The 22264-nt window shown below is 44.7% G+C and overlaps 1 protein-coding gene across 22 annotated transcripts in view; it reads left to right on the top strand.

Moving 5' to 3' along the window:
- The window catches only part of nfasca (neurofascin homolog (chicken) a), a 73567-nt gene that overhangs the window by 38854 nt on the left and 12449 nt on the right, over positions 1-22264 (top strand). For 6 of the 22 annotated variants that reach the window (XM_080461731.1, XM_080461736.1, XM_080461720.1 and 3 more), the window contains 20 exons: positions 3980-4091; positions 4939-5123; positions 5197-5328; positions 5425-5568; positions 5729-5840; positions 5920-6086; positions 6484-6631; positions 6957-7081; positions 8851-8895; positions 9511-9612; positions 9729-9926; positions 10045-10115; positions 10448-10670; positions 10801-10916; positions 11033-11243; positions 11743-11865; positions 12310-12483; positions 14102-14128; positions 18125-18247; positions 21619-21768. In XM_080461731.1, coding sequence (XP_080317857.1) covers positions 3980-4091; positions 4939-5123; positions 5197-5328; positions 5425-5568; positions 5729-5840; positions 5920-6086; positions 6484-6631; positions 6957-7081; positions 8851-8895; positions 9511-9612; positions 9729-9926; positions 10045-10115; positions 10448-10670; positions 10801-10916; positions 11033-11243; positions 11743-11865; positions 12310-12483; positions 14102-14128; positions 18125-18247; positions 21619-21768 — 2688 coding nt within the window. The remainder of the gene's footprint in view (positions 1-3979; positions 4092-4938; positions 5124-5196; positions 5329-5424; positions 5569-5728; positions 5841-5919; positions 6087-6483; positions 6632-6956; positions 7082-8850; positions 8896-9510; positions 9613-9728; positions 9927-10044; positions 10116-10447; positions 10671-10800; positions 10917-11032; positions 11244-11742; positions 11866-12309; positions 12484-14101; positions 14129-18124; positions 18248-21618; positions 21769-22264) is intronic. The other 16 variants (XM_080461721.1, XM_080461734.1, XM_080461727.1 and 13 more) reach the window with 6 other exon arrangements.

Below are 22264 nucleotides of genomic sequence, written 5' to 3'. Positions count from 1 at the left end.
CCTGCTGGTTTTAAACACACAACGAGGCTTTAGATCTCTCACAGATGAAATGTGTTCAATCAACTCGATGAACTGGAGTGACTTACATGCTGTCAGTCATGAACAAGACACACTTTCTATTTCAAGGCTGTCGTTCCTGCCAGGCTTATATTAGCCTCATATGTGCTCGTATGGGACAAGTTTTCGGTTCTGAAAGTACTGTACCCGACTGGTACTATTTTTCGTAGCCCCTCTGTTGACATGCGTTGAGATTCAGCGGGAGCTGGACGCTTTTCAAAGCGGTGTCGCAGAGAACGGAGTCTGTGTGTTCCGCGCCGGTCCAGCGTTTCCTGTTGCGTAATGACGTCACATACCTGCGTCGCCGCGCGGCCGTTCACAACCCCGCCTACATTTTAACCGTACTTTCTGTGGCGGAACCACTCAACATATTTTAGTCTGGATGCGCTTTGCCTTACCGTACCATACAGTGCCGTACTGCACAGTGGAAACAAGACTTAAGTGTTGCACTATTAGTATCGGAGATTCTGGTTCTTTCAGCAGAATCGGTTCTTGAGGCTCAGTTCGCTAAAAAGAGTCGATTCTTTCGACTTCCTCCAATATTTTATTTTATTTTGCTGAATTTATATATAAATTGTTTTATCTACTTCTCATATTTGTTGGGTCGTAACAAAAGTCTTTTCAACTGAAACAGAAGCTTTGTTGATCTATTAAGACTCAAACTGTTGCACCAACGGTCGCTTCAAGTTTGAAAAGTCGCAAAAATCACTCTTTTCAAAGTGAGATCTCCAAACAAACGACAAATTGATCCTAAATGATGGTGTGGTATCTACAGCCAGACTCATCTCTCAAGAGAGTCTGTCTCATCTTTCATTGAGCCGAAATTGAGAGTTCAGTCTTTTTAGAGCTGTGGTATCCTCAAATGGAGAGTTTGAGCATCGCTGGAGCTAAATTTGAATATCTGCGTAAACCGTGTGACTCCAGTCCCTAAATGAGAGGTGTGTATCTCATTCAGCTCATAATCTCTTCAGCTTGCCTTTCAATCAGGGTTAAATGATCAGATGTAATGAATAAACATACAATCATTAACACACAAATTAGCCCTAAGTGGAGTCTATCGCACACAGAGGATTGAGTGTGTTTCTGCATTAGTGCAGCGCAGCTCCTGAATGATCGTCACTGGAGGGAACAGATCAGCCAAAGTGGCAGCGTATGTGCCCACAGCTGATGTGGGAAGACGATCAGTAAAGCCCCGGGGTGGAAGGGATCTGCCCCGGGGGGAGAAGGCAGGCTGCTCGCCCCCTTGGGACTGGAGACGCCACACAGGAGGATTAAGTCCAGCATGAATATTCAGAGTAGATTCATGCTGTGGTCTGTAACACTGTGTGTGTGTGTGTGTGTGTGTGTGTGTGTGTGTGTGTGTGTGTGTGTGTGTGTGTGTGTGTGTGTGTGTGTCTGTGTGTGTGTGTGTGTGTGTGTGTGTGTGTGTGTGTGTGTGTCCGACACACTGACGCACACACACGACTTTCTTAATATTTCCCCACGCACACGAGTACAAAAAAATGCTGTTCATGGTTGCGTCATGGTTTCTGTCCATGTAAGTGACAGAGTGTCTTTTTATTTCTATTAACCCTTTCTTCTCCCTCCTCACCCTCTCCTGGGTCTGTGCTGGCCGCTGGACAAGCTAACCGCTAACAGACACTTTAATCCCGTTCAGATCTGCATCACAAAGGAGACTAACGTTAATTTAACCCCACACACATCCTGGCAGGCGGCGGGCTGGACTGGACGATCACAGCTTTGAGAGTGTTGGTGCTGGGATTGAGTCAAACTGGAAATCTGTTTTCTGGATTCAAAACACTAAACATTCATTACAGGTTGTTACCATCATTGGACACATGGACAGTATGCTTTTACCAAGTCGTGTTTTTATTTCTACATTTTCTGGTTTATGGTGCCATTAACCAGAACTGCCATTGTCCTCAACTTAAAGAGCCCCTAGAGGTATTTTGGAGTACTGCGTGGGCTACATTACATTTTTGTCAAATATTCAATCAAGATTAATTTCTGAAACAATCACTGCATGACTTTACAAGAAAAGTGAAAGGAGAAGTTTCATTTCAGTGTTTTCCTGACATTTATCTGAATCAATTCAAAATGATTGGACTCAAAACGCAGCTGTTTGTCACCACGGAGCTCATTTCTTTTCAAAAGGTAGAAGCAAAAATCCAAAAGTTCCCAAACCAAAGTCCATGAGTTCATTGGCGCGTTAACCACCAGAGAAACAGACGCTGTGTCCAAGAACACGGAAACACAGGAACACAGCCAACACAAAAACACTGACGAACCGACAACCACAACATACTTCAAAAGCCAATTTATACCCCTGCCACCAGGTGGCGACAATCACACACTCTTACACAGGTGAAACACATCAGGGCAGGAGAACAAATCAGACATGAGGAGGGGAAATCAAGCAGCCTGAAACCAGACACAGAGTCAGATCCTACAAAAAAATCCTTTATTCTAAATAACCACTCTGAACAAAATGAAATAATAAACTGGACTGCACATGTATATATTTTAATTTCTATTTCTATTAGCTACTGTTTCCTGTTTACGTTTAACATTTAATTTATGTCTGTACTTGTGTCTTAAGTGTGTTTTAAATATGTTTAGTATTTTATTGTTTTGGGCCTTGTTAACGGAAAATTTCCCTGCTTGGGGCAGACAGTAGACTTTATCTTATCGTGTCTTGTCTTATCGTACCGTATCGTACTGTACCTCACCTCACCTCACCTCACCTCACCTCACCTCACCTCATCTCATCACAAAACAAGAACCATGACAACAAAAACTCACAATTCTGCATGAACTGTGTCGAGAAGACGGAGACGTTCAAACACAAACGTGCAGGTACTGCATGATGATATCAAGCTGGTCTGATGTGGATTCAGTATTACATTGTTGAGCTGATGGAAGGAAAGAATTCAGCTTCTAGTCTGAACTGTCAATTAAAAGTCAAGAAACCTTTAGGAAAAGCAGTTAAAACTGCTTCAGAGCCAGATTTTAGTTATCAACACCTCCAACATGTAAATTGATCCATTCCATGTTCAGTTAAACACTGAAGGCATGTAAAGTCGTACAATTCCTTTAAATTTGTTTCCTGAAACAGTGAAGCTGTGGCTTGATGACCTTTCAGTTCCTATAAACTGCTGGAGTCACTGAGCAGGATGGGAAACAGCTCTGAAATGGAAAACCATCTGAAAGACACATTCCTGTTTGGCAGTGGATCGTCACAACCTGTGTGAATCCAAGAAAACCTGATTCTGCCCGATTAGTATGCCTCGTGCGTCTGCACGTTGTGGAGTCCAGACAACAGTTTGGAGTTTGCTCACATCCCGGCCTCTCTAACTGAACTGACTCTGTGACTCTTGTTCAAATGTCTTTTCATAGTTTGTGTTTGTCTCTGGTCCAATGTTCTAGTTGGAAACGAAAGCAGCTGTAGTTCCTGCTGCCTCAGTAAACTGCTGAATGTGAACTATAAAAGACCTCTCCAATGGAACAAGAGCTGGTCTTGGCAGGCAGCGCCCTGCGTGATGTGATGGGGTTGTAATGCGGTGAAGCCGCACAGGAGCCTCAGCTTGGAGCTGAAAAAGTACACGACCTTAAATATGCTTAAGTAATTTAATCACAACAGAGAAAGCTGATTTATAGGAGGTTGCTGCAGTCATCTTCTGCCCTCTGTTCCCTCGGTGAACTGCCTTAATGTCTTCCTGAGAGGAGCCTGAGGGCGTTAGATCTGCTCCCCGGCTGCCGACTGCTCGGACAGTCGAGGCCCAGCCTCCAGGAAATGATCAGAATAATCATCTAGATTGATCTGACAGAGGATGTTTACCTTCTCAAAGCAGTGAGTCATGTTGCAGGGATCTGTGTGTGTGTGTGTTTGCGCACTGACTTCTTCTCATCACTCGTTCTGCAGGCCGGAAAGTAGCCGAGTCCACCCCGACCTTCCTCTCACCCTCGGGGACCGAGAGCGCCAAGATGGTACTACGAGACGAGCAGCTGCTGCTGGAGTGTATCGCAGCTGGACTGTGAGAGCACACACACACACACACACACACACACACGCACACACACACACACACACACACACACACACACACATGAGTTTTGCTCAGATGATGATCATTTTAAGCACATTTAAAGCATTAGTGTTAAATAGTGTTTTTAATTGAAGTAGCTTTGTTAAACTCTCATAAATCACCGTGGATCTTAGAGTTTTGCCCGTGTGGTTTTAAGTTAGTATTGTTAGTATTGTGAGCAGTGTTTTGATCTGCTCATCAGTATTCGTACTGGCTTTATTCATGAGACTGAAGACAATTTGTTTAAAAACACACCTGATGATTTTTCCCTCAACTTTATCCTTAAAAAAAGAAAAAAGAAAATAAGACTGTTGCCAAAAAATTTGTTTTTTGCGTGTTTAGATGCAACAGGGTTGAAACAGTTAATACCTGATCTATACAAACTTTGCAAGGTTCACTTCTGTTGTTTATAAAAGTAAAAAGATAATTAATTACATTTTCAGTTATTTGGTAAAAACAAAGTGAATATATTTAGAGCTGTGGTTGTCATTTTATTGCTCATTATTTCAAGATTATATTGCAATTTTCTGGTCCGGTTGTGGCTTTGGTTTGACCTTTGACCCATATAGTCTGTCCTTGTCTACAAAGAGGAAATATCAGTCACCCATCCTGCAGGATGGGACATGTCACTGTGCTGAAACACTCAGAGAGGCGCGTTGAAGCTGTTCTGGTGTGACTGAATCTCTTTGAGAATAACAGTGAAGGCAACATGAAGAATGATAAAACTACAAACCCTTGAAAGGAGATGAAGAAACGACCCTGACAAATGTGTCTCCCCTGGTCTCTGCCTCCCCAGGCCCACCCCCACCATCAAGTGGTTTAAGAAAGGGGGGGAGCTGCCGCTACGCAAGGTGAAGTTTGAGAACTTCAACAAGATCCTGAAGATCATCAACGTGTCGGAGGAGGATGCTGGGGAGTACGTGTGCATGGCCAACAATCATTTAGGCAGCATACGACACTCCATCTTCGTTCAGGTCAAAGGTGAGTGTTCAGGTCTCGGACAGACGGAGGCAGTCCTGCTAACAGGCTAACCGGACCCCCCTCTGTCCCCCAGCGGCTCCCTACTGGCTGGACAAACCCACTGACCTGGTGCTCGCCCCAGATGAGAACGGACGTCTGGTGTGTCGGGCCAACGGAAACCCCAAGCCCAACATCCAGTGGCTGCTCAACGGGCTGCCGATAGAGAGTACGGAGCCTTTTGTTGTGCCTTGAACTGTATTTCTTGTAATGACTCTCCTCTCACCACCTGTGGTCTCTCCCCCCCACCCCCTCCCCGCCTCAGGCGCTCTGCCCAGCACCAACAGACAGGTCCTCGGGGACACCATCATCTTCCGCTCGGTGCAGATCGGCAGCAGCGGCGTCTACCAGTGTAACGCCTCCAACGAGCACGGCTACCTGCTGGCTAACGCCTTCGTCAGTGTCCTCGGTGAGACAATGACAGACACACTTTACCTTTAAAATTCAGAAAAACATCCTGTCTGGTGAGGCGCAGCTCATATATTTCTGTTTTCAATCTGTTCTTGGTCTGGGAGAGCTTCTTTGAGTCCTTGTGAAGATGTTTCTCACCCTCCCCTCCTCTCCTGCAGACATGTCTCCCAGGATGTTGGGTCCCAAAAATCAGGTGATTAAAGTCATCAAGAACAAGCGCACCTTCTTAGATTGTCCCTTCTTCGGTTCCCCTCTGCCGGAGTTACGCTGGTGAGCATCTCGAGTGTTTATTTGAGGTTTGAGTGGCGGAGCAGGAACCTTCAGCTGCGATGTGACTTCCTGTATCCAGGTTTAAGAACGGACAGGGCAGCGGGCTGGACGGGGGTCAGTACCGGGTTTACATCAACGGCACACTGGAGATCAAACGGGCGCTGGCTGAGGACGAGGGGACCTACACCTGCGTGGCCAGCAACATCCTGGGCAAGGCTGAAAACCAAGTCCGCCTGGAGGTCAAAGGTCAGGCATCCTTCACACCTGCTGCATGTCAGTGTGCTGTGTCACAACCGTTTGCTTCCCTTGTGCCAAACAGCCGGCTCTGCAGTTTAAGAGGAAATCTCCTGTGCCTTTAATCAAGTGCCTGATCGCTCTCACTCACCTCAAAACATTCAGGATACACTCAAAAGAAAAAATCAACAGGATTCACTGATTCCAAACACTGCGTCACTCCTGTCAGCAGTTTTCTTTCTGAACATTCATGAGAGTGAAGATGTCTGATTCTTTACTCAAGAAAGGCTTGAAGTTTAGCAGATGATTGGATGAAATAGTCGTGAAATGTGTGTGTGTGTGCGTGCGTGCGTGCGTGCGTGGGTGCGTGTGTGTATATATCACCCTGTGCCTCCTCGCTCTGACTCAGATCGGACTCGTATCGTGGGAGCTCCACAGCATCAGTCCTCCATCAGAGGCACCACGGCTCGTTTGGTGTGTCAGGTGACCTCTGACCCCAGCCTGGCTGTCACTGTCACCTGGACCAAGGACGACAAGCCAGTCCATCTGGGATGGAGGTAAAGACATCAACCTGCGTGTTACAAACACACTTGTGTGACACTGTCAGAAAGGCTTTCCTGCTGTTACTCTTCTGCATTTTCAGCAAGTTGTAGTTCCTCCAAGCACCAGTAGAGGGAGTTATAATGCACCTGACCTGGTGTGGAGAGTAAAGAGGCTTTTCAAGCTTTTCATATTGCACATTTTAACAACCAGTGTGTGTGTGTGTGTGTGTGTGTGTGTGTGTGTGTGTGTGTGTGTGTGTGTGTGTGTGTGTGTGTGTGTGTGTGTGTGTGTGTGTGTGTGTGTGTGTGTGTGTGTGTGTGTGTGTGTGTGTGTTTCCAGACTGAAGAAGGATGAGGAGTCGCTGACCATCCCCAATGTCAATGAGGGCGATGAGGGATTGTACACGTGCACCGTTAAATCTGAGATAGACCAGGACTCAGCGTCAGCCCGCCTCACTGTATTAGGTACACTCACACTGAAGATGTGTCACACACACCTTCATCAACATCAGATCGCCTCGTGTCTGAACACTTAGAGTCAGGCATTAAAGAGGAACGTGAGTTCAGTACTGCAGTAACGTTTCAAATATTTAATCAGCTTAATACCATCTAAAGTACAGTAACAGAGATTTTCTGCTGTTTGTGTTTCATTTCTGGAAGGTTGCTGTGCTTTTTAAGAAGAGACAACAGAATATAACAGCTGTTAGGAGAACTTTAATGCTGAAAATAGATAACAAATGGACATTTCACTCAGCAATTATTAAAGTACAGTTAAAAAATTGCTATAAAAAGTAGTTCATCCTACTTTTCTTTGAAATATTCAACTCATTCAGGTTTAGTAAACAGATATTTAAATGAACACAAACTGTTTGGTATTTGTGCTCTGGCACATTGACAACTTTTCCAAAACTGTTTTATTCAGAGATTATCATTGATCTGGTACTAAAATGACTGAACAAAAATCCCCAAATAACTCTTGAACAAGCCGACACCCACTTTCATAAAACACATTAAATTGATTACACTATCAGGTAAACTGGATTAAACTGTTGGTGGGAATATTAAGTGATATTAACCTTTTACCTCCTGAAACAGATTTACTGAGTATTTTCTATGACGTGTTTAAATGTCAAACACCAAAAGGAAAATAATGTCACGCATCAGCATCCTCTTAAAGTCGCAGTCATCCCACCTGAATAGTATCTGAGTCAGAATATAGTAGACTGTGTAATGCCATCCGCGACCACCTGAGGGCTACAGAGGTTTTGAAACAAAAGCTTGCAAAGTTACCTTCTTAAAAAAGCTTTTTCTGAAATGTCTTTTATGGTTTTCCTTTAGTCGCTCAATGACCCTGATAACATTTTAAATTTTCACAGCTTTCTTTTTTTTTAACTTACCTTTTAATTTGTTACTTTTTTATACTCACCTTTTAAATGTTTGACATTTTTTTTTCTTACCTTTCAATCTTTTTACTTTTTCTACTTACTTTTTAAATAACATCTTTTTTACTTACCTTTTTAATTTGAACAGGGTTTTTTTACTTAGTTTGACATAAAAATTTAAGATTAAGGATTCAAAATTTAGGACTTAAAAGGTAAGAAAGAAAATTGTTAAAAGTTAAAAAAATACTTACCTTTTAAATTTTAACTTTTTTTTAACTTAACTATTACTTTTCACTTTAATTAATAAACTGTTTTTTTTAAACTTGTGTTGCACTTTGAGATTGCTTAAATGTAAAGTGCATTCCAAATATTATTTGAGTAGGTTGGCATGTCGTGTCTTCACATGTGGAGATTCTTTCAGTTTGTATAAAAATGCCTTCAGCTGTTTAACTCTGCTGTTTTTCAGCTCCTTGCCTTCAAATGGAAATCATTGGAAATCATGCATGCTTTATTGTTTCTAAACTCTTTACTCAACACTTAGATTAGGTGCTGTAGTGTCATGTAGTCAAGCAGTTTGAGTGCGAGACTTCAGCTCTGCTGATTGTGTTTGGATTCAGTGACCGAGCGATCGATCGCTCTGCAGAGCCGACTGACGCTCTTCTGTGACCCAAACATCATCATCATCAGTGTGAACGTAACGAGTGTAAAACCCGTGTTTACACGATCGTCTCAAACTGCGGCTAACTCTTAATTAGCGGTCCTACTAAATGATTTGTTCATAACTGTGTTGATTGACTAACGTTGCACTCTAACCTTTATGCCCGCCTCCTGCTCCTTGTCCCCGCCCCACAGAGGAAGCCTCCCTCCACCCCTCAGTCTCTAGTGCCTTGCCTCCAGGTAACACACGGCTCGGCCACCGCCTCTGTTCTGTCTCATCCGGATTCCTCCTTTCTTTTTCTCTCGTCGTCTTGATGTTGCTCTTCCTAGTGCCTCGATGTCGGCCTATGTTTGCCAAATGTTGTGTTGGATTATGTTTATTTTTCGTCGACATAATCATCTTTAATATTATTCTCAATATTTCTTGTTTGTTCCCTCACAACCACTTGAATCATACTTATCTTGCATGCCCCTTTTAATGCTTTGCAGTCACTTGGTTTTTGTTGCTTCAGATGATTTTTTTTTCTACCTCATAATAACATCAAGGTTCTTCTATCAGTACGCCACCTTTACACTGTGATGTATTTTGATGCATCATGTTATATTTTTGTTCATGCTAATCGACGTTTGTGCTTCACATAAACTTGCTTCCTTTTTTTATTAGATAGCAGTGACATTTCCATTTCCACTAAACACTTTGTGTGTCAGAATGAATCCAGTTCAGTCATTTACTTTCATATCAGCATGAAAAGGCCGATGATAATCATCCGTGGTAACTCTGTTTTAAATGTATGCGTGTGCATGTGTTGATGTGTGGTTATATATAAAATGAGGCCTTGCCGTCTTCCTCTGCAGACCGTCCGGACCCCCCAATGGATCTGGACGTGTCGGACCCGGCGGCCCGTAGCGTTCGTCTCACCTGGATTCCGGGAAATGACCACAGGAGCCTGGTCACAGGTCAGTGTGGGCCGGACTCGGTTGAAGACGTGATTCTACAGGAAGGTTATGTGGTCACAGCCGAGCTGGGTGGCCGTTTGGATGAGAACAATAAAGGGAAGCTGACCTGTGTGCAGAGTTCTTGGTGCAGTTTGAGGAGGACCGCTGGGAGCCGGGCAGGTGGCAGGACCTGGCCACTTACCCCGGAGAGCTCAACTCCGTCATCCTGCAGCTCGCCCCCTTCGTCAACTACCAGTTCAGGGTCATCGCCATCAACTCCGTGGGCCAGAGTCAGCCCAGCCGGCCTTCGCCGCGGTACAAAACCAGCGGGGCTCGTAAGCTTCACACTGCATCCCAATGAGTCCCATTCAGGAACAACCTGCTCACTCACACTGGGCGGAGTAAATCTGGAGTTGTGGGGGTACAAACTGTTTTCTGTTCTGTTCCAACAAGCACCGGACGCCATTCCCAGAGGTCTGCGAGGATGGGGCTCCAAAAAGGACAACATGGAGATCTCCTGGGAGGTACGGCGCCAGCGTATATCACAGGAACCGGCACAGACACTGACCTGCTGTCTGTGCTGGAATCACACAAGAGAAAAGACTTCATACATAGATGGATAGTAGAATGTCAATATATATATATATATATATATATATATATATATTAGAATATGAATACAGTATACAATAGAATATGGATATAGATTATAGATATACTTTAGAAATAGTAGAATACAAATACACAGTAGAATAAAGATATTAAATGTAGATATACAGTAGAATATAGATATACATATGCAGTATTGTGTACTTTGTGTGATTTGTTGTGTGACTTGTGACATGTCTCTGTGCAGCCCCTGCTGGACCTGGAGAGAAACGGTCCAAACCTTCACTACCATGTGTGGTGGAGGAGGAAGGACTCTGGGGAGCCGTGGAACAACGTGACCACAGCGGACTCCAAACATGTGGTCCAGAGCACCGAGACCTACGTGCCTTATGAGATCAAAATCCAGGCCAGGAATGAATTTGGGTCTGGACCAGAGTCCAATGTGATCACCGGATACTCTGGAGAAGACAGTGAGTGGACAGATCGTTTTATACTGACCACAGAACCGGCTCTTTTGTTCTGGTTCAGGCTGGGGAGAAGTCCCACGTTGTGGAAGATATTTGAGTTTGGACTGTTTGTTTGTTATTTTTTTGTGTTCAGAGCCCACTACGGCGCCGACTGACCTGCGGGTGTCCAAGGTCGACAGCACCAAAGCAAACATTCACTGGAAGCCTGTGGATCTGACCTCCGTCCACGGAGAGTTCAAAGAGTACAGAGTGAGACCACAAACCAGACACCACACTTTCCTTTCAGTTCTTCAGGGAACTTTCTTTCTTGTAACCTCCTCTCCAGCTGCACCCGTTAACCCCTTCCTCCCCATCATTCCCCACAGCTGTACTACTGGAGAGAGTCCAGCCTGGTTCCTGGTCTGAGTGTCAGTAAGGAGAAGAAGACCAAAGGTTTTTACAGCACCGTGGCCGAACCCTCTGCCATCCTCAGCGACCTGGTACCTTTCTCCAAATACAAGATGTTCATGGTTGTGGCCAACAGCCGGTACGAGGGTCCACCCAGTAACACGCTGGAGATCACTACCAAGGAGGGAGGTGAGGACGCAGCCATCCAGGTCATGTGACGAAGCCAGAAAGCACAATGTGGCCCAATGCTTTTCACTGGAACAGTCCACCGCACAGGGCATCAACATGTTTCTTACAGGAATTTTGTGGAACATCTGGGAGCCACTCTCTTAACACTTTGCTATGCAGGGGGCTGATCTGTCAAGCAGTGGTGAAAGTGACAGCTGGAACTCAGGACGTATTTGGCTGTTGATGATGTGTCTTTGCTTTGCCGACACTATATCCTGAAGGATAAACTGCCAGCTTTACATGTGGTTATTTAGTGAAACAGAGACCTTTGGATCTAGAGCCTATGGCGTCTCGTAGCTGTGTTAATCCCCAGTCACTGTGTGTGTGTGTGTGTGTGTGTGTGTGTGTGTGTGTGTGTGTGTGTGTGTGTGTGTGTGTGTGTGTGTGTGTGCGTGTGTGTGTGTGTGTGTGTGTGTGTGTGTGTGTGTGTGTGTGTGTGTGTGTGTGTGTGTGTGTGTAGTTCCTGATGCTCCCAGGTTCTTCAAGATTAACCGCAGGACTTTGGACACTATCTACCTGGAGTGGGACAAACCCGTGGAGCCCAATGGTATTCTGATTGGATACCGACTCAAGTACCAGACAGGTGAGCCCCTCAGCTTCATCTCACCCAAAACAACGAGACAGACCAAACTCTGTGCTCAGTGGCGTTGGACGACCTCTACCTGGGGGGGTCTGCCTTTCAGTGGAAGCTCTGATCAGGTGGCTGAACCATAGAATTCCCCCTTCAGCCTGATTTCCTCTTTATTTATGAGCGTGAAGTCAGTTTACACATCAGAAACCTCCGTTTAAATGGTAAACCATCACTAGTGTCCAGCCATAATATTATGACCAGCGCCAGGTGAAGCAAATGCCACTGAATAGATCTTTATGGTGGAGCCTGTAAGTGTTGTTGGTGATGAGTGAATCAGAGCCATGGCATCTGCAAAAGTGAAGCTCTGGTGGCTTTTTGACTGTAGAGGCACCGCCTCAACTCCAGTGTGTGTGTGTGCGTGTGTGTGTGTGTGTGTGTGTGTGTGTGTGTGTGTAGTCAATGGCTCCAGGTTGAGTCCCCCTCACCTGGACACCTTCCCTCCCAATGTGACGGACTTTGCGGTGCGGCTTCCCGACCGCTCCACCCGGTACAAGTTCTTCCTGTCGGCGCTCACTCAGGTGGGGGCCGGGGAGGTCTTTGCTGAAGAGTCGCCACACTTTGCCAATGAGGGTGAGTGTTTTTTCTACATATTGACATTCATATTTACCAAAGAATCAAACGGGATAATCCTGTGAAAAACATTTACTGAAATAGTTTGAAGGTATTTGACTTGTGAGGATTATTTTTGACTCTCATTGTACTACTTATCGAGAAATGAAAATGTAGAATAAGGCTAAGACACCTGCAGCCACAGAGACCAGCCTGAAGGTCTCTTGTAGTCTGAGACGTTCATATGACATCACATGACACTTTTACAGAGGAAAAACCAACAATCATATCACTTATGACCAAACACCGTGGGGGAACACTCAGCACACAGCTATCAATAACTCATGAAACAGAAATCTGTCTTTACTGAAACCAATCACTGCATATTCCTGCAGATATCACAGAGTATTCTGCACCGAATAAATATCAAAATGAGAAACATTTTATTCAATCTGTAAGCTGTACAAGAGACTCAAGCTCCACCTCTTTATAATCCATTGCGTTCACCTTGAGGTCTGCAGCATGCGTCCTTTCAAGTCTCCACTTCACCAGTGGACAAACCCTGAAAACAAACACAACAAAGAGTGAAACTCTGCATCAGTTTAGTGAAACAGACCCGAGTAAAACCCCACATGAAACTTTTCAAGTCCACTTTTGTGGATTACTTCAGGGGAAAGTCATATTGAAGCTCTAACTTAGGTTCAGGTTTTCCTGAATGAAATGCATCACTACTTAATTTATATTCAAACTTTTCTCCTCATAAATCTGACCTAAATTTCTTAATTCTGAAATACTTCTGATGTGGCACTAATCCACCTCCATATGAGCTACCCACAGAATGCAGTGCATTTCTCTAATTGTTGATTTTTAGTTCTTCTCCTCATTATTGATTCGGGTGTTTTAGATGTAGTACTATTTCTTCGTAAGTACACAGAATTCAGATGTTGTCCACTCAGGTTGTGAACTGTGTATCTTGGCTCTCGTTGCGTTTCCAGATACAGTTCTTTCAATTGTCTGTCTTATCAGCTTCTTTTCAAACGGGAATGAAGTTCAGCAGGTTCATACCTGAAACCGTCTGTTATTAGTCTGCTGCTGCAAAGTTTGTTTAATCTAGTTTCCAACATTCAATCTACACGTCACTGCAGCATTTTCTATGGAATTACACCGTTTTATCTTGTGTGTGTTGTGCGAGTGTGTGTCTGTATGTGTTTTATGTGTGTGCACGCATGTGTTTTGTATGTGTATATGCTTGTGTTGTTTTGTGTTTGTGTATGCTTGTGTGTGTGTGTGTTTGTTAGTGTGTGTGTGTGTGTGTGTGTGTGTGTGTGTGTGTGTGTGTGTGTGTGCGCACAAAGCACACAGCAGCTTTTCATCTCACAAAGATAAACACACACTTAAATTTTTCCAGCTTGTTGACACAACATGTGATTTTATACAGAGACATGCAAGATGTATATAAATACAAATAGTGAAAGAAATAACGACCAGCGTGCTTTGAGAAGAAGTTTACTCTGATATGAATCCTGCTAACGGTGTCAGTATGTTGGAGGAGTTGTTCTGTTTGCAGAGCGGCGGCAGCGACTCAGCTGCTCCTGTCGTCTCGCTCTCACGCCTCTCCTCTCTCTTCTTTCATTGGCAGAGGACTTTACTGACGCGACAGGTCTAGGTAATTCTGTGGAAAAAGCACAACGCGTCTGCTTGTCGTCTTCTCCCAGCCATCATGTCTGCTCTCCCACACGCTCACAGCAGTTCAGTCCACTTTATCACCTGCAGGAGGAGCTGTCAGAGTGGGATTAAGATAATCTTGCCTGGTGCAGGGTGCAGGGCCGAGCAGACTGTGTAAAATTAATACATATGCTGTATAGATTCAGCTTAACAGTGATGTTTTATAACGTCTTACAACGTGTAAACACCCAGAGGTGAAAGTGCTCTGAAGAGTTGATCCCACCTGAAGGCTCAGTGATCAGCAGGTGTTTGGTGAACATGGATAACTGACGTGAGCGTTGGACTGTACTGCTGTGGGCTTTTTTTTCTTTGTGCCTGTCTTCCTGTCCTCCTCATCCTCACCCCCTTCAGTGTATGACGCTGCAGCTTGTGCTTTCAGGGATCGAACAAGCCTCCTGCCTGGCTCTCAATACTCATGTCTACTGATTGGAACATGGCAGATGCAATGTCACACATTTGCACACATCAATATTTAACCTCATACGGGACGTCTCGCTCAGCCTGGTCGCTGTTGTGTAACCCTGCCGTGACCTCAGGGGGATGGGGGGTGGGGGTGAGGGTGGGGGTGCATGACCTTGAACCGGGGAAGGAGCATCTTCAGTGAATGGTGCAACTTGATTGGGAACAAACCAACTCTAACTATTCATACACTCACTGGCTTGATTCTCTGGCTTCACATTTTCTTTTTTAAATCACCTTCATTATCTGTTGCTTGTGTGCACGGGCTCAACAAAACCATGCTTGATGTCCTGCTGGGTGAAACAAGCATGCTGGGTGGGGTCAGTTGGGGGTGGGGTATATTGGGATGAGGTTGGGTTATGTTAGTGGTGGGGTTGGGGTATGTTGAGGGTGTGGTTGGGTGATGTTGAAGGTGGGGTTGGGGTATCTTGGGGGTAGGGTTGGCTTATATTCAGGGTAGGTTTGGGGTATGTTGGGGGTGTGGTTGGCTTGTAATCCGGGGTAGGTTTGGGGTATGTTGGGAGTGGGGTTGGGTGAATGTCTGGAGAATTTCCTAATAAAAACCTCAGGGAGACAGAATACACAGAAATCAGACTGAGAGTGATTTAAAAGGTTTGACAATTTTATTATATCATTCTTGTAAGAAGAGACAAAGTCACAGTACAACCTTTGGATGATTGTCAAGGAGTTTGTCTCACTATGAAGTCAGAGAGCGTCTCTTAAATTAGTTTTGAGAAAGATCCAACTTTTTCCTGCACTGTAGACTCTCAAGGTCACAAAAAGTAGCACAGAGGTTCCAAAAGTGCTGACACGTGTCATCCTGGAAACTCCGACTGCAAAATTACACATCATTCTTTATCAGACAAAACAAGATTTCCTTAACAGTGACGTTAGGGGTGTGGTTGGGTTGGGGTATGTTGGGGATGGAGTTGGGATATTTTGAGGGTAGAGTTGGGGTATGTTGGGGATGGGGTTGGAATATAATCAGGGTGGGGTTGGGATATATTGAGGGTGGGGTTCGAGTATGTTGGGCGAGTAGCTGGGTCTAGAATTTGAACTCCACGGTCCGGTGTGACTGGACGTCAGGTTGACTCGTTGGAAAAGCAGCCTGCTCCCCACCAGGGGGCAGCACAGGATCCCAAACATGGCAAAGCTTCACCAGCTGGAAGACTTTCCTTGTTAAATAGTCAGTGAAATACCTTAAGCAGTTTTATTTAACGCTGTTATACAATTATTATCGAATTCTCAACAATATCAAACATTTTTACATGACCCGACTTTTAATATTGTAAATATAAAAACATTTACAAAGTCTTTTCCAATAAGGTCTCCAGATCACATTGATAAACATTTCAGTCAAGTGTAAAGCAGTGTGAGAACCACAAGAAGAAAAGATATTTCTGATTGCACAGTTGTTTTCTGAGTATATTTCTAACATCTAAAGCAGCACAGCTTACTGGACTTAAAAGCACTGAATTCAAACCAACGAGATCCAACTGAACATGTGAGCATGTACCAATGTTCACATGGTTATTTCATTGACGGAGTCAGAAGTTCTATTTATTCAAGAATGATCTCTGTTGAAATACTCAATACTGGGGGCTTTTCCTGCACCACCGGAACCAGTTCACCTTCATGGGTCCAGGTTATAACATCCGCTTTAGATCTCATTTTTGATCAGAACATATAAGATCATTTTAAATCATAGTTGCTTTTCAGTTAGATTGCCTATAAATACAACACAAAGAGAGGTATGTGTGGAAATAGCAAACCTTAAGAGATGCTGTAATATCAGTATGTGTCCTCTTGGTGGCGTCTTCACTCTGTTTTCTGTTGAAATACTTGAAGAGTGACTGAGACCTCCAGTTTAAAGGAGGTGACTATATGAATTGGAACAAGAGGTCATACTGAAAGAACCACACAGCTGAACTACACAAAAACTACAACAGCCAAAGTCACCGAATCACAGTTTTACAATTGAAGTTTTCAGATTTCATGAAAAATAATTACAGTTTGTCCCCCCAAAAAAAACAAACCAAAAAAAGTTTTTAAGCTGTCTTATCTTTATTTTGAAACTCTTGTTTTGAGGCTCTAGATAAATTTCTGTAAAAATCTATCTTTTGCTCAAGCTTGAAAACCTGTGGCGTAAATGTTCAAACACTGTTAGTGACTTGAGTCTGGTAGAGTGTACAGACTGTGTATCCTGTGTACAAACTGTGTACAGACTGTGTACAGACTGTGTACAGAATGTGCGTAGCCTGTGTACAAACTGTTAGTAGCCTGTGTACAGACTGTGTACAGACTGTGTGTAGCCTGCGTACAAACTGTTAGTAGCCTGTGTACAGACTGTGTACAGACTGTGGGTAGCTTGTGTACAGACTGTGTACAGACTGTGTACAGACTGTGTACAGAATGTGCGTAGCCTGTGTACAAACTGTTAGTAGCCTGTGTACAGACTGTGTACAGACTGTGTACACACTGTGTGTAGCCTGTGTACAAACTGTGTACAGACTGTGTGTGAGTCTTTTACCTTCCTACTGCCTTGTCTTTAACCCTGTGCTCTCCTCCTCCTCCTTTGTAGTCGAGCTTACCGACGCCTCCTTGGCTTCTGCTTTCACTCCTACTCCTCCTCCTCTTGCTCCTCTTCCTCCTACTACCGTCGTTCCTACAACCATTAGTACCTCAGCTGCTACCACTCCTACGACTACTGTTCCCACAACTACCACCACCACTACCGAGGCCACCACGACCACCACGCCTCCTGTGCTGGTCACCACCAAGCGTACTGGTCAGACAGTATTGGGTACATGCTATTGTGCTTGATTCTTCTCTCTAGTGTTTTCTTTGAGCGTTAGCATGCACTTTATGGCTACCAAAGGTTTTCTTCTCCCACCTGACGAAACAGGAACCAACATCAGGGCTGCATTCTGATAAGCTGTGCTGTACCTGCTGCACTAAAAGTGGGGAATTACTTCAGAATATTGGGATGTAGCCGGCACCTATCATCCTGGTCAGGAAGTGAGAACCCAAACTCTTTTTATTTTCTGTCTAAACAGATGTTTATAACTGTGTTTTATACAGTAGTACAGCATCTTTTTAAGTGAGGTAGCGTTTCTTGTTTGACTTGATAGTGGCAGTGTTGAAGCTCGCGTGATACTTGTGTCCACTCTAAACCAGAGGTAAACATTGATCACTAGTGTTTCGTGAATTGAAAATTTCTCCGGGGATTTGCTGCTAGAGGATTTTTCCATCCATGAAACTGCGAGCCTTACTTGTGGTTTTGAGTGGACTGTGATTGGAATCAATCTCAGTGAGAAGGAAGTCAGTGAACGGGTCTGACTGAGTGTGTGGTCGTTGTAACTGTGCCCTCTCTACCCCCCCACCCCCCACCTTCAACCCCTTAACCCTTTCCCCCTGACAACTCCCACCCAATCACTGCCCCTCTACCCCTCCCACCACCCCCACCCCCCCTGTGTAGTGGTCCCTGGGCTGGAGATCTGGAATCTGACGGTGGAGCCTAACAGTAACTACGCTAACGTCAGCTGGAGACACAACTTCCCGGCCGGCAGCAGCGAGTTTGTGCTAGAGTTCACACTGGACAGTAAGAAACCAGACCAAGCCCACATTCAGCTGTCCGAAGCTCTAAAGGCTGAACACAACCTGCCAGGATGTTAACGTTACGGAGGAATGCCAATCAGGCAGAGAGCAGATTTCAGAGAGCAGGCGGAACAGATCCCAAATCCACCAATATCCGTTCAGTCAGCAGTTCACGTGGTCACTCCAACTAACACGACAGTTGGTTCTGACTGAAATGACTGAAACTTCTCAAGTTAGCATGTTGTTGGCATTTTGGAGCCTCACACTGACTCCAGTGTTTGTACAATCATAGTTATTTGGTTCCCAGATCAATTTGAAACTGAAGCCAAAATTGTTCAAAAGTGAGTGCCGCCATGATGAATCTGTCAAAACCCCAACTTGTGACAAAGGCCAGACCAGAGATGTCAAACATACATAAAAGGTCCAATTCGCTCTGTAACAATGACAGGAAGCCTTTTTTTAAACAAAAATAACCACACATTGAAGGTGAAATCATTCAAACTGAGCAGCGACACGTTTGTACCAACATCATCCTTGAAGGGAAAGAGAGAGAATTTCACCAGTTTCTGCTGGTATTTATTTTTTTATTCAACAAAATTCAAAGAAAGCACCTGGAAATGGCTTTGAAAATAGCAACCATTTTAATACATTTTTAGTTTTCTTTTCAAATATTAACCTCTTTATGAAATATATATAACCTTTTGTAAAAATATGTTGGATTAAATAGACTCTTTTTATACTGCACTCAGCCCTCTTTGCATTTAAAGAGAAGGAAGTCTGCACATGTCTGTGGGCCTCAGACTGAAATGAGTTTGACACCCTGGACTGGACGTCTTTGTTACTGACTGAACGTGAAAGACACTCGTGTCAAAACATCTGGTAATTCACCAAACTGCTCAGCAGAAGTCATTTTCCCTGCTTCTCCGAAATTAAAGGAACAGGATTTTGATTCCAATCACATTTAAAAAAATGAATCACTGCTCTTAAATAATTCATGTCTTGTGTTTTTCACCCAGAGTTCAGCTCTGTGGCAGGCGTTTCTGCCTCAATCCTCAAAAAACGTCATGAAGGACTCTTAGTTGAACTTTTGTTACTGTGCCGAGTAAAAAGTAAAGAAAATAGGACCATGTTTGAAAATGTCTGAGAGCGATGAAGCAGTTTGAAAGTAAGGAGGAAAGAGAAATGAAATGAAATTGTTTTTTATTTTCCGAAAATGTGACATTGTCACTTTTTGAATCAATGAGAAGCATGTAATGCGAAGTGAAATCAAAAGTAACCTTCAGCAGCATTTGTTGCTGTGGTTGTGATACTTGTAGCTAAAGGTCGAGGTGTTGATTTGTGTACAAGCAGAATTTACCACAGTCTGTGTGTCTGTGCTCTCACTCTGTCTCCTCCTGTCTGTAAGTGTCTGATGGTTACGTCACTACTAACCCGGTGGACTCCTGCTGACCCGCTGCCTGGCTTTGAATGGCTGTCGTTGCACCGGTGCTGTGAATGAGCTGCTCAGCATGTGTTTCTCACAACGGCTGTATGAATGTGTCACTACGGAGCTGCCCGTGCTTCTATAACCGCTCGCTTTGCATTAGATTCTATAAGCGTCCATCCTCCGGAGCTGGAGAGCTCCGAGGCATACCAAGCCTGTGATCTGTGATGTGGTGGTAGGGGGGGGGGTATGTTTTATGCACTGAGGCAGTGGCTTTAATTCTTAATGATGTCTGAATGTGAATAGAAAAAAAAATGGATGTTGGGAGGGAGGAGAGGGGGTGATGAGACTGATCTAATGGTTTCCACCGCTCTCACTCACCCCTCCTCTCCAAGGTCAAGTCTGAAAGCTTCGACTTCCAGGAAGAGTGGCGGGAAGCTCCTGACACCCCCCCCCAACACCACCACCACCACCATCATCCTCATCATTCCTTTGTTCATCCATCCACTCAGACTGTTACTGGATAACTAGTCCAGATTCCTCTGTCGGAGGAATGGGGGGTCTTGAATGATGCGTTGCTAACTGGGAACGTCGGGGGGGAAAGGAAGGAATACTGTTTCCATTTGTGAAATGAAAATTAATAGTATAAAGCTCATTTCAGTTTTATATGGACCACAAATTCCAACATCTCATGGCACTTTCCTTTATTATAATCCGGAGAAAGAAACCTGGAGGAAACCAGCAGAACCAAACGCAAAGGGAGGAGGTTGAGTGTAGAGAATAGTTAACAAGACAGAGAAGAATGAGAGCAGCAGTAAACTGGAGGCAGCAGCAGCGTGCGGTGGACTGATGGGATGGAAACTGAGGAGGTGAAACTTCAGCTTCACTGCAGGAAGGTACAGAGAGAAGCAGAGGAGAGAACAGAAAGAGACTCCAGATTGCTGAGTTGTTGACTGAAGAGAGACGTGTACTAACCTTACCCTATCAAATAAGGTCTCCCTTTAGTCTAAACCTACAGCAGCTTAACTTCGATAGTGGGCCAGGGTGACCTGACCTGAACTGCTTTGTCATTTCTTTGTCATTTTGATTTGATGATTCGATTGATGAACAGATTAAATTAAGATGTGGATTTAATAGAGTTCTGCTGCCCTGTACACATCTAGGCATGTGCGTTGAGTCGGTGGTTTTATTTTCCCAACGGATGACGCTTGTTGGTTATACTCTTCCACTTTGGTCTTTCTCAAAGATGGACTGGTGTTATGGACAGGACTGGCATGCCTCCTCCTGCGTGTGGCTGGTTTGAGGGCTGGTATGAACGGCATGGCTTTGGATGACTTGAACCTTGTGAAGCGGTTGATGGCATGGTGCATGGCGTCACGACTCCTCCCACCGCGTCCTCGGAGGAGGGCTTGTAGCTCAGCCATGTCACCACTGACACGTCTTTCTCCCCAGAAAGATGCACGGAACAATGGCTGTGTTGTATTTTCACTTCATGCAGAGGAAATTGGGTGATTCATTGAGACAAACAATGCTTTGCCATCGCAGCTCCTGTGGTCCATTTCAGTTCTGCAGTCGGAGCCATGGCTGGTCGCCGTCAGCTGGAGGTGCAGTGGTCTGAGATGCTGCTCTACCTCAGAGTCACTCCTCACTTTCTGATGAGTTTTCTCTGGAGAAGTGTGTAGTTTCACAGCCATAAAAGAGGAAAATGAGCCAGACTGAGCTTCAGAAAGATGCTCCTGCTAAAACTATATGACCCTTTATGAGGGCATTGAGGAAGATAGGCACTGCATTGTTTTCCATCTCAATTCGCTTCAGTTACTCTGCGATAACCAGAAAAAAAGTCCATTGTGTTCATTGTGACGTGATGACCTTCATGGGTAAGCACAGCTCCTGTGGAGTGAAGGTCACACCCTCCTCTGGCGTGTGATTGGCCCCTTTCTTGTGTTTCCAAGGTGACAAGACGATGAAAGTTGTACCGGTGAAACAACAGCCCCCCATAACTGTGGCGGATCTGATCGCAGGTGCCACGTACCACCTGAGGGTTTACTCGCATGAGCTCAACAGCGTCAGCAGCAAAACTTTCACCTTTAAGACCAAACCAGGTGAGCCCACACCTGGTCCCGTGACATTAGGGTCCTACTGGGTGAGCTGCTGGTTGATCTACCAGGTGAGCTGTTGGTTGATCTACTAGGTGAGCTGTTGGTTGATCTACCAGGTGAGCTGTTGGTTGATCTACTAGGTGAGCTGCTGGTTGATCTACCAGGTGAGCTGCTGGTTGATCTACCAGGTGAGCTGCTGGTTGATCTACCAGGTGAGCTGCTGGTTGATCTACCAGGTGAGCTGCCGGTTGATCTACCAGGTGAGCTGTTGGTTGATCTTCCAGGTGAGCTGCTGGTTGATCTACCAGGTGAGCTGCTGGAGCGCAGCGTGGTCACTCACAGTATCGGCAGTAGCCCGATCTGCCTGCCAAATACCACTGAAGCATTTTATTTCAGGGGTTTACTTTTCAAAACTTTCAAAAACAATCAAACAGCACTCATGGTTTCATCTCTGACAACCACATATATGGAATCCCTTGTAATAACCGTGTGTGCCACA

Source organism: Lipophrys pholis, assembly GCF_963383615.2.
Source record: "Lipophrys pholis genome assembly, chromosome: 4".
NCBI lineage: Eukaryota > Metazoa > Chordata > Actinopteri > Blenniiformes > Blenniidae > Lipophrys > Lipophrys pholis.
The sequence above is the reverse complement of the archived record's forward strand: the minus strand, read 5'-3'. Positions and strand labels throughout refer to the sequence as shown.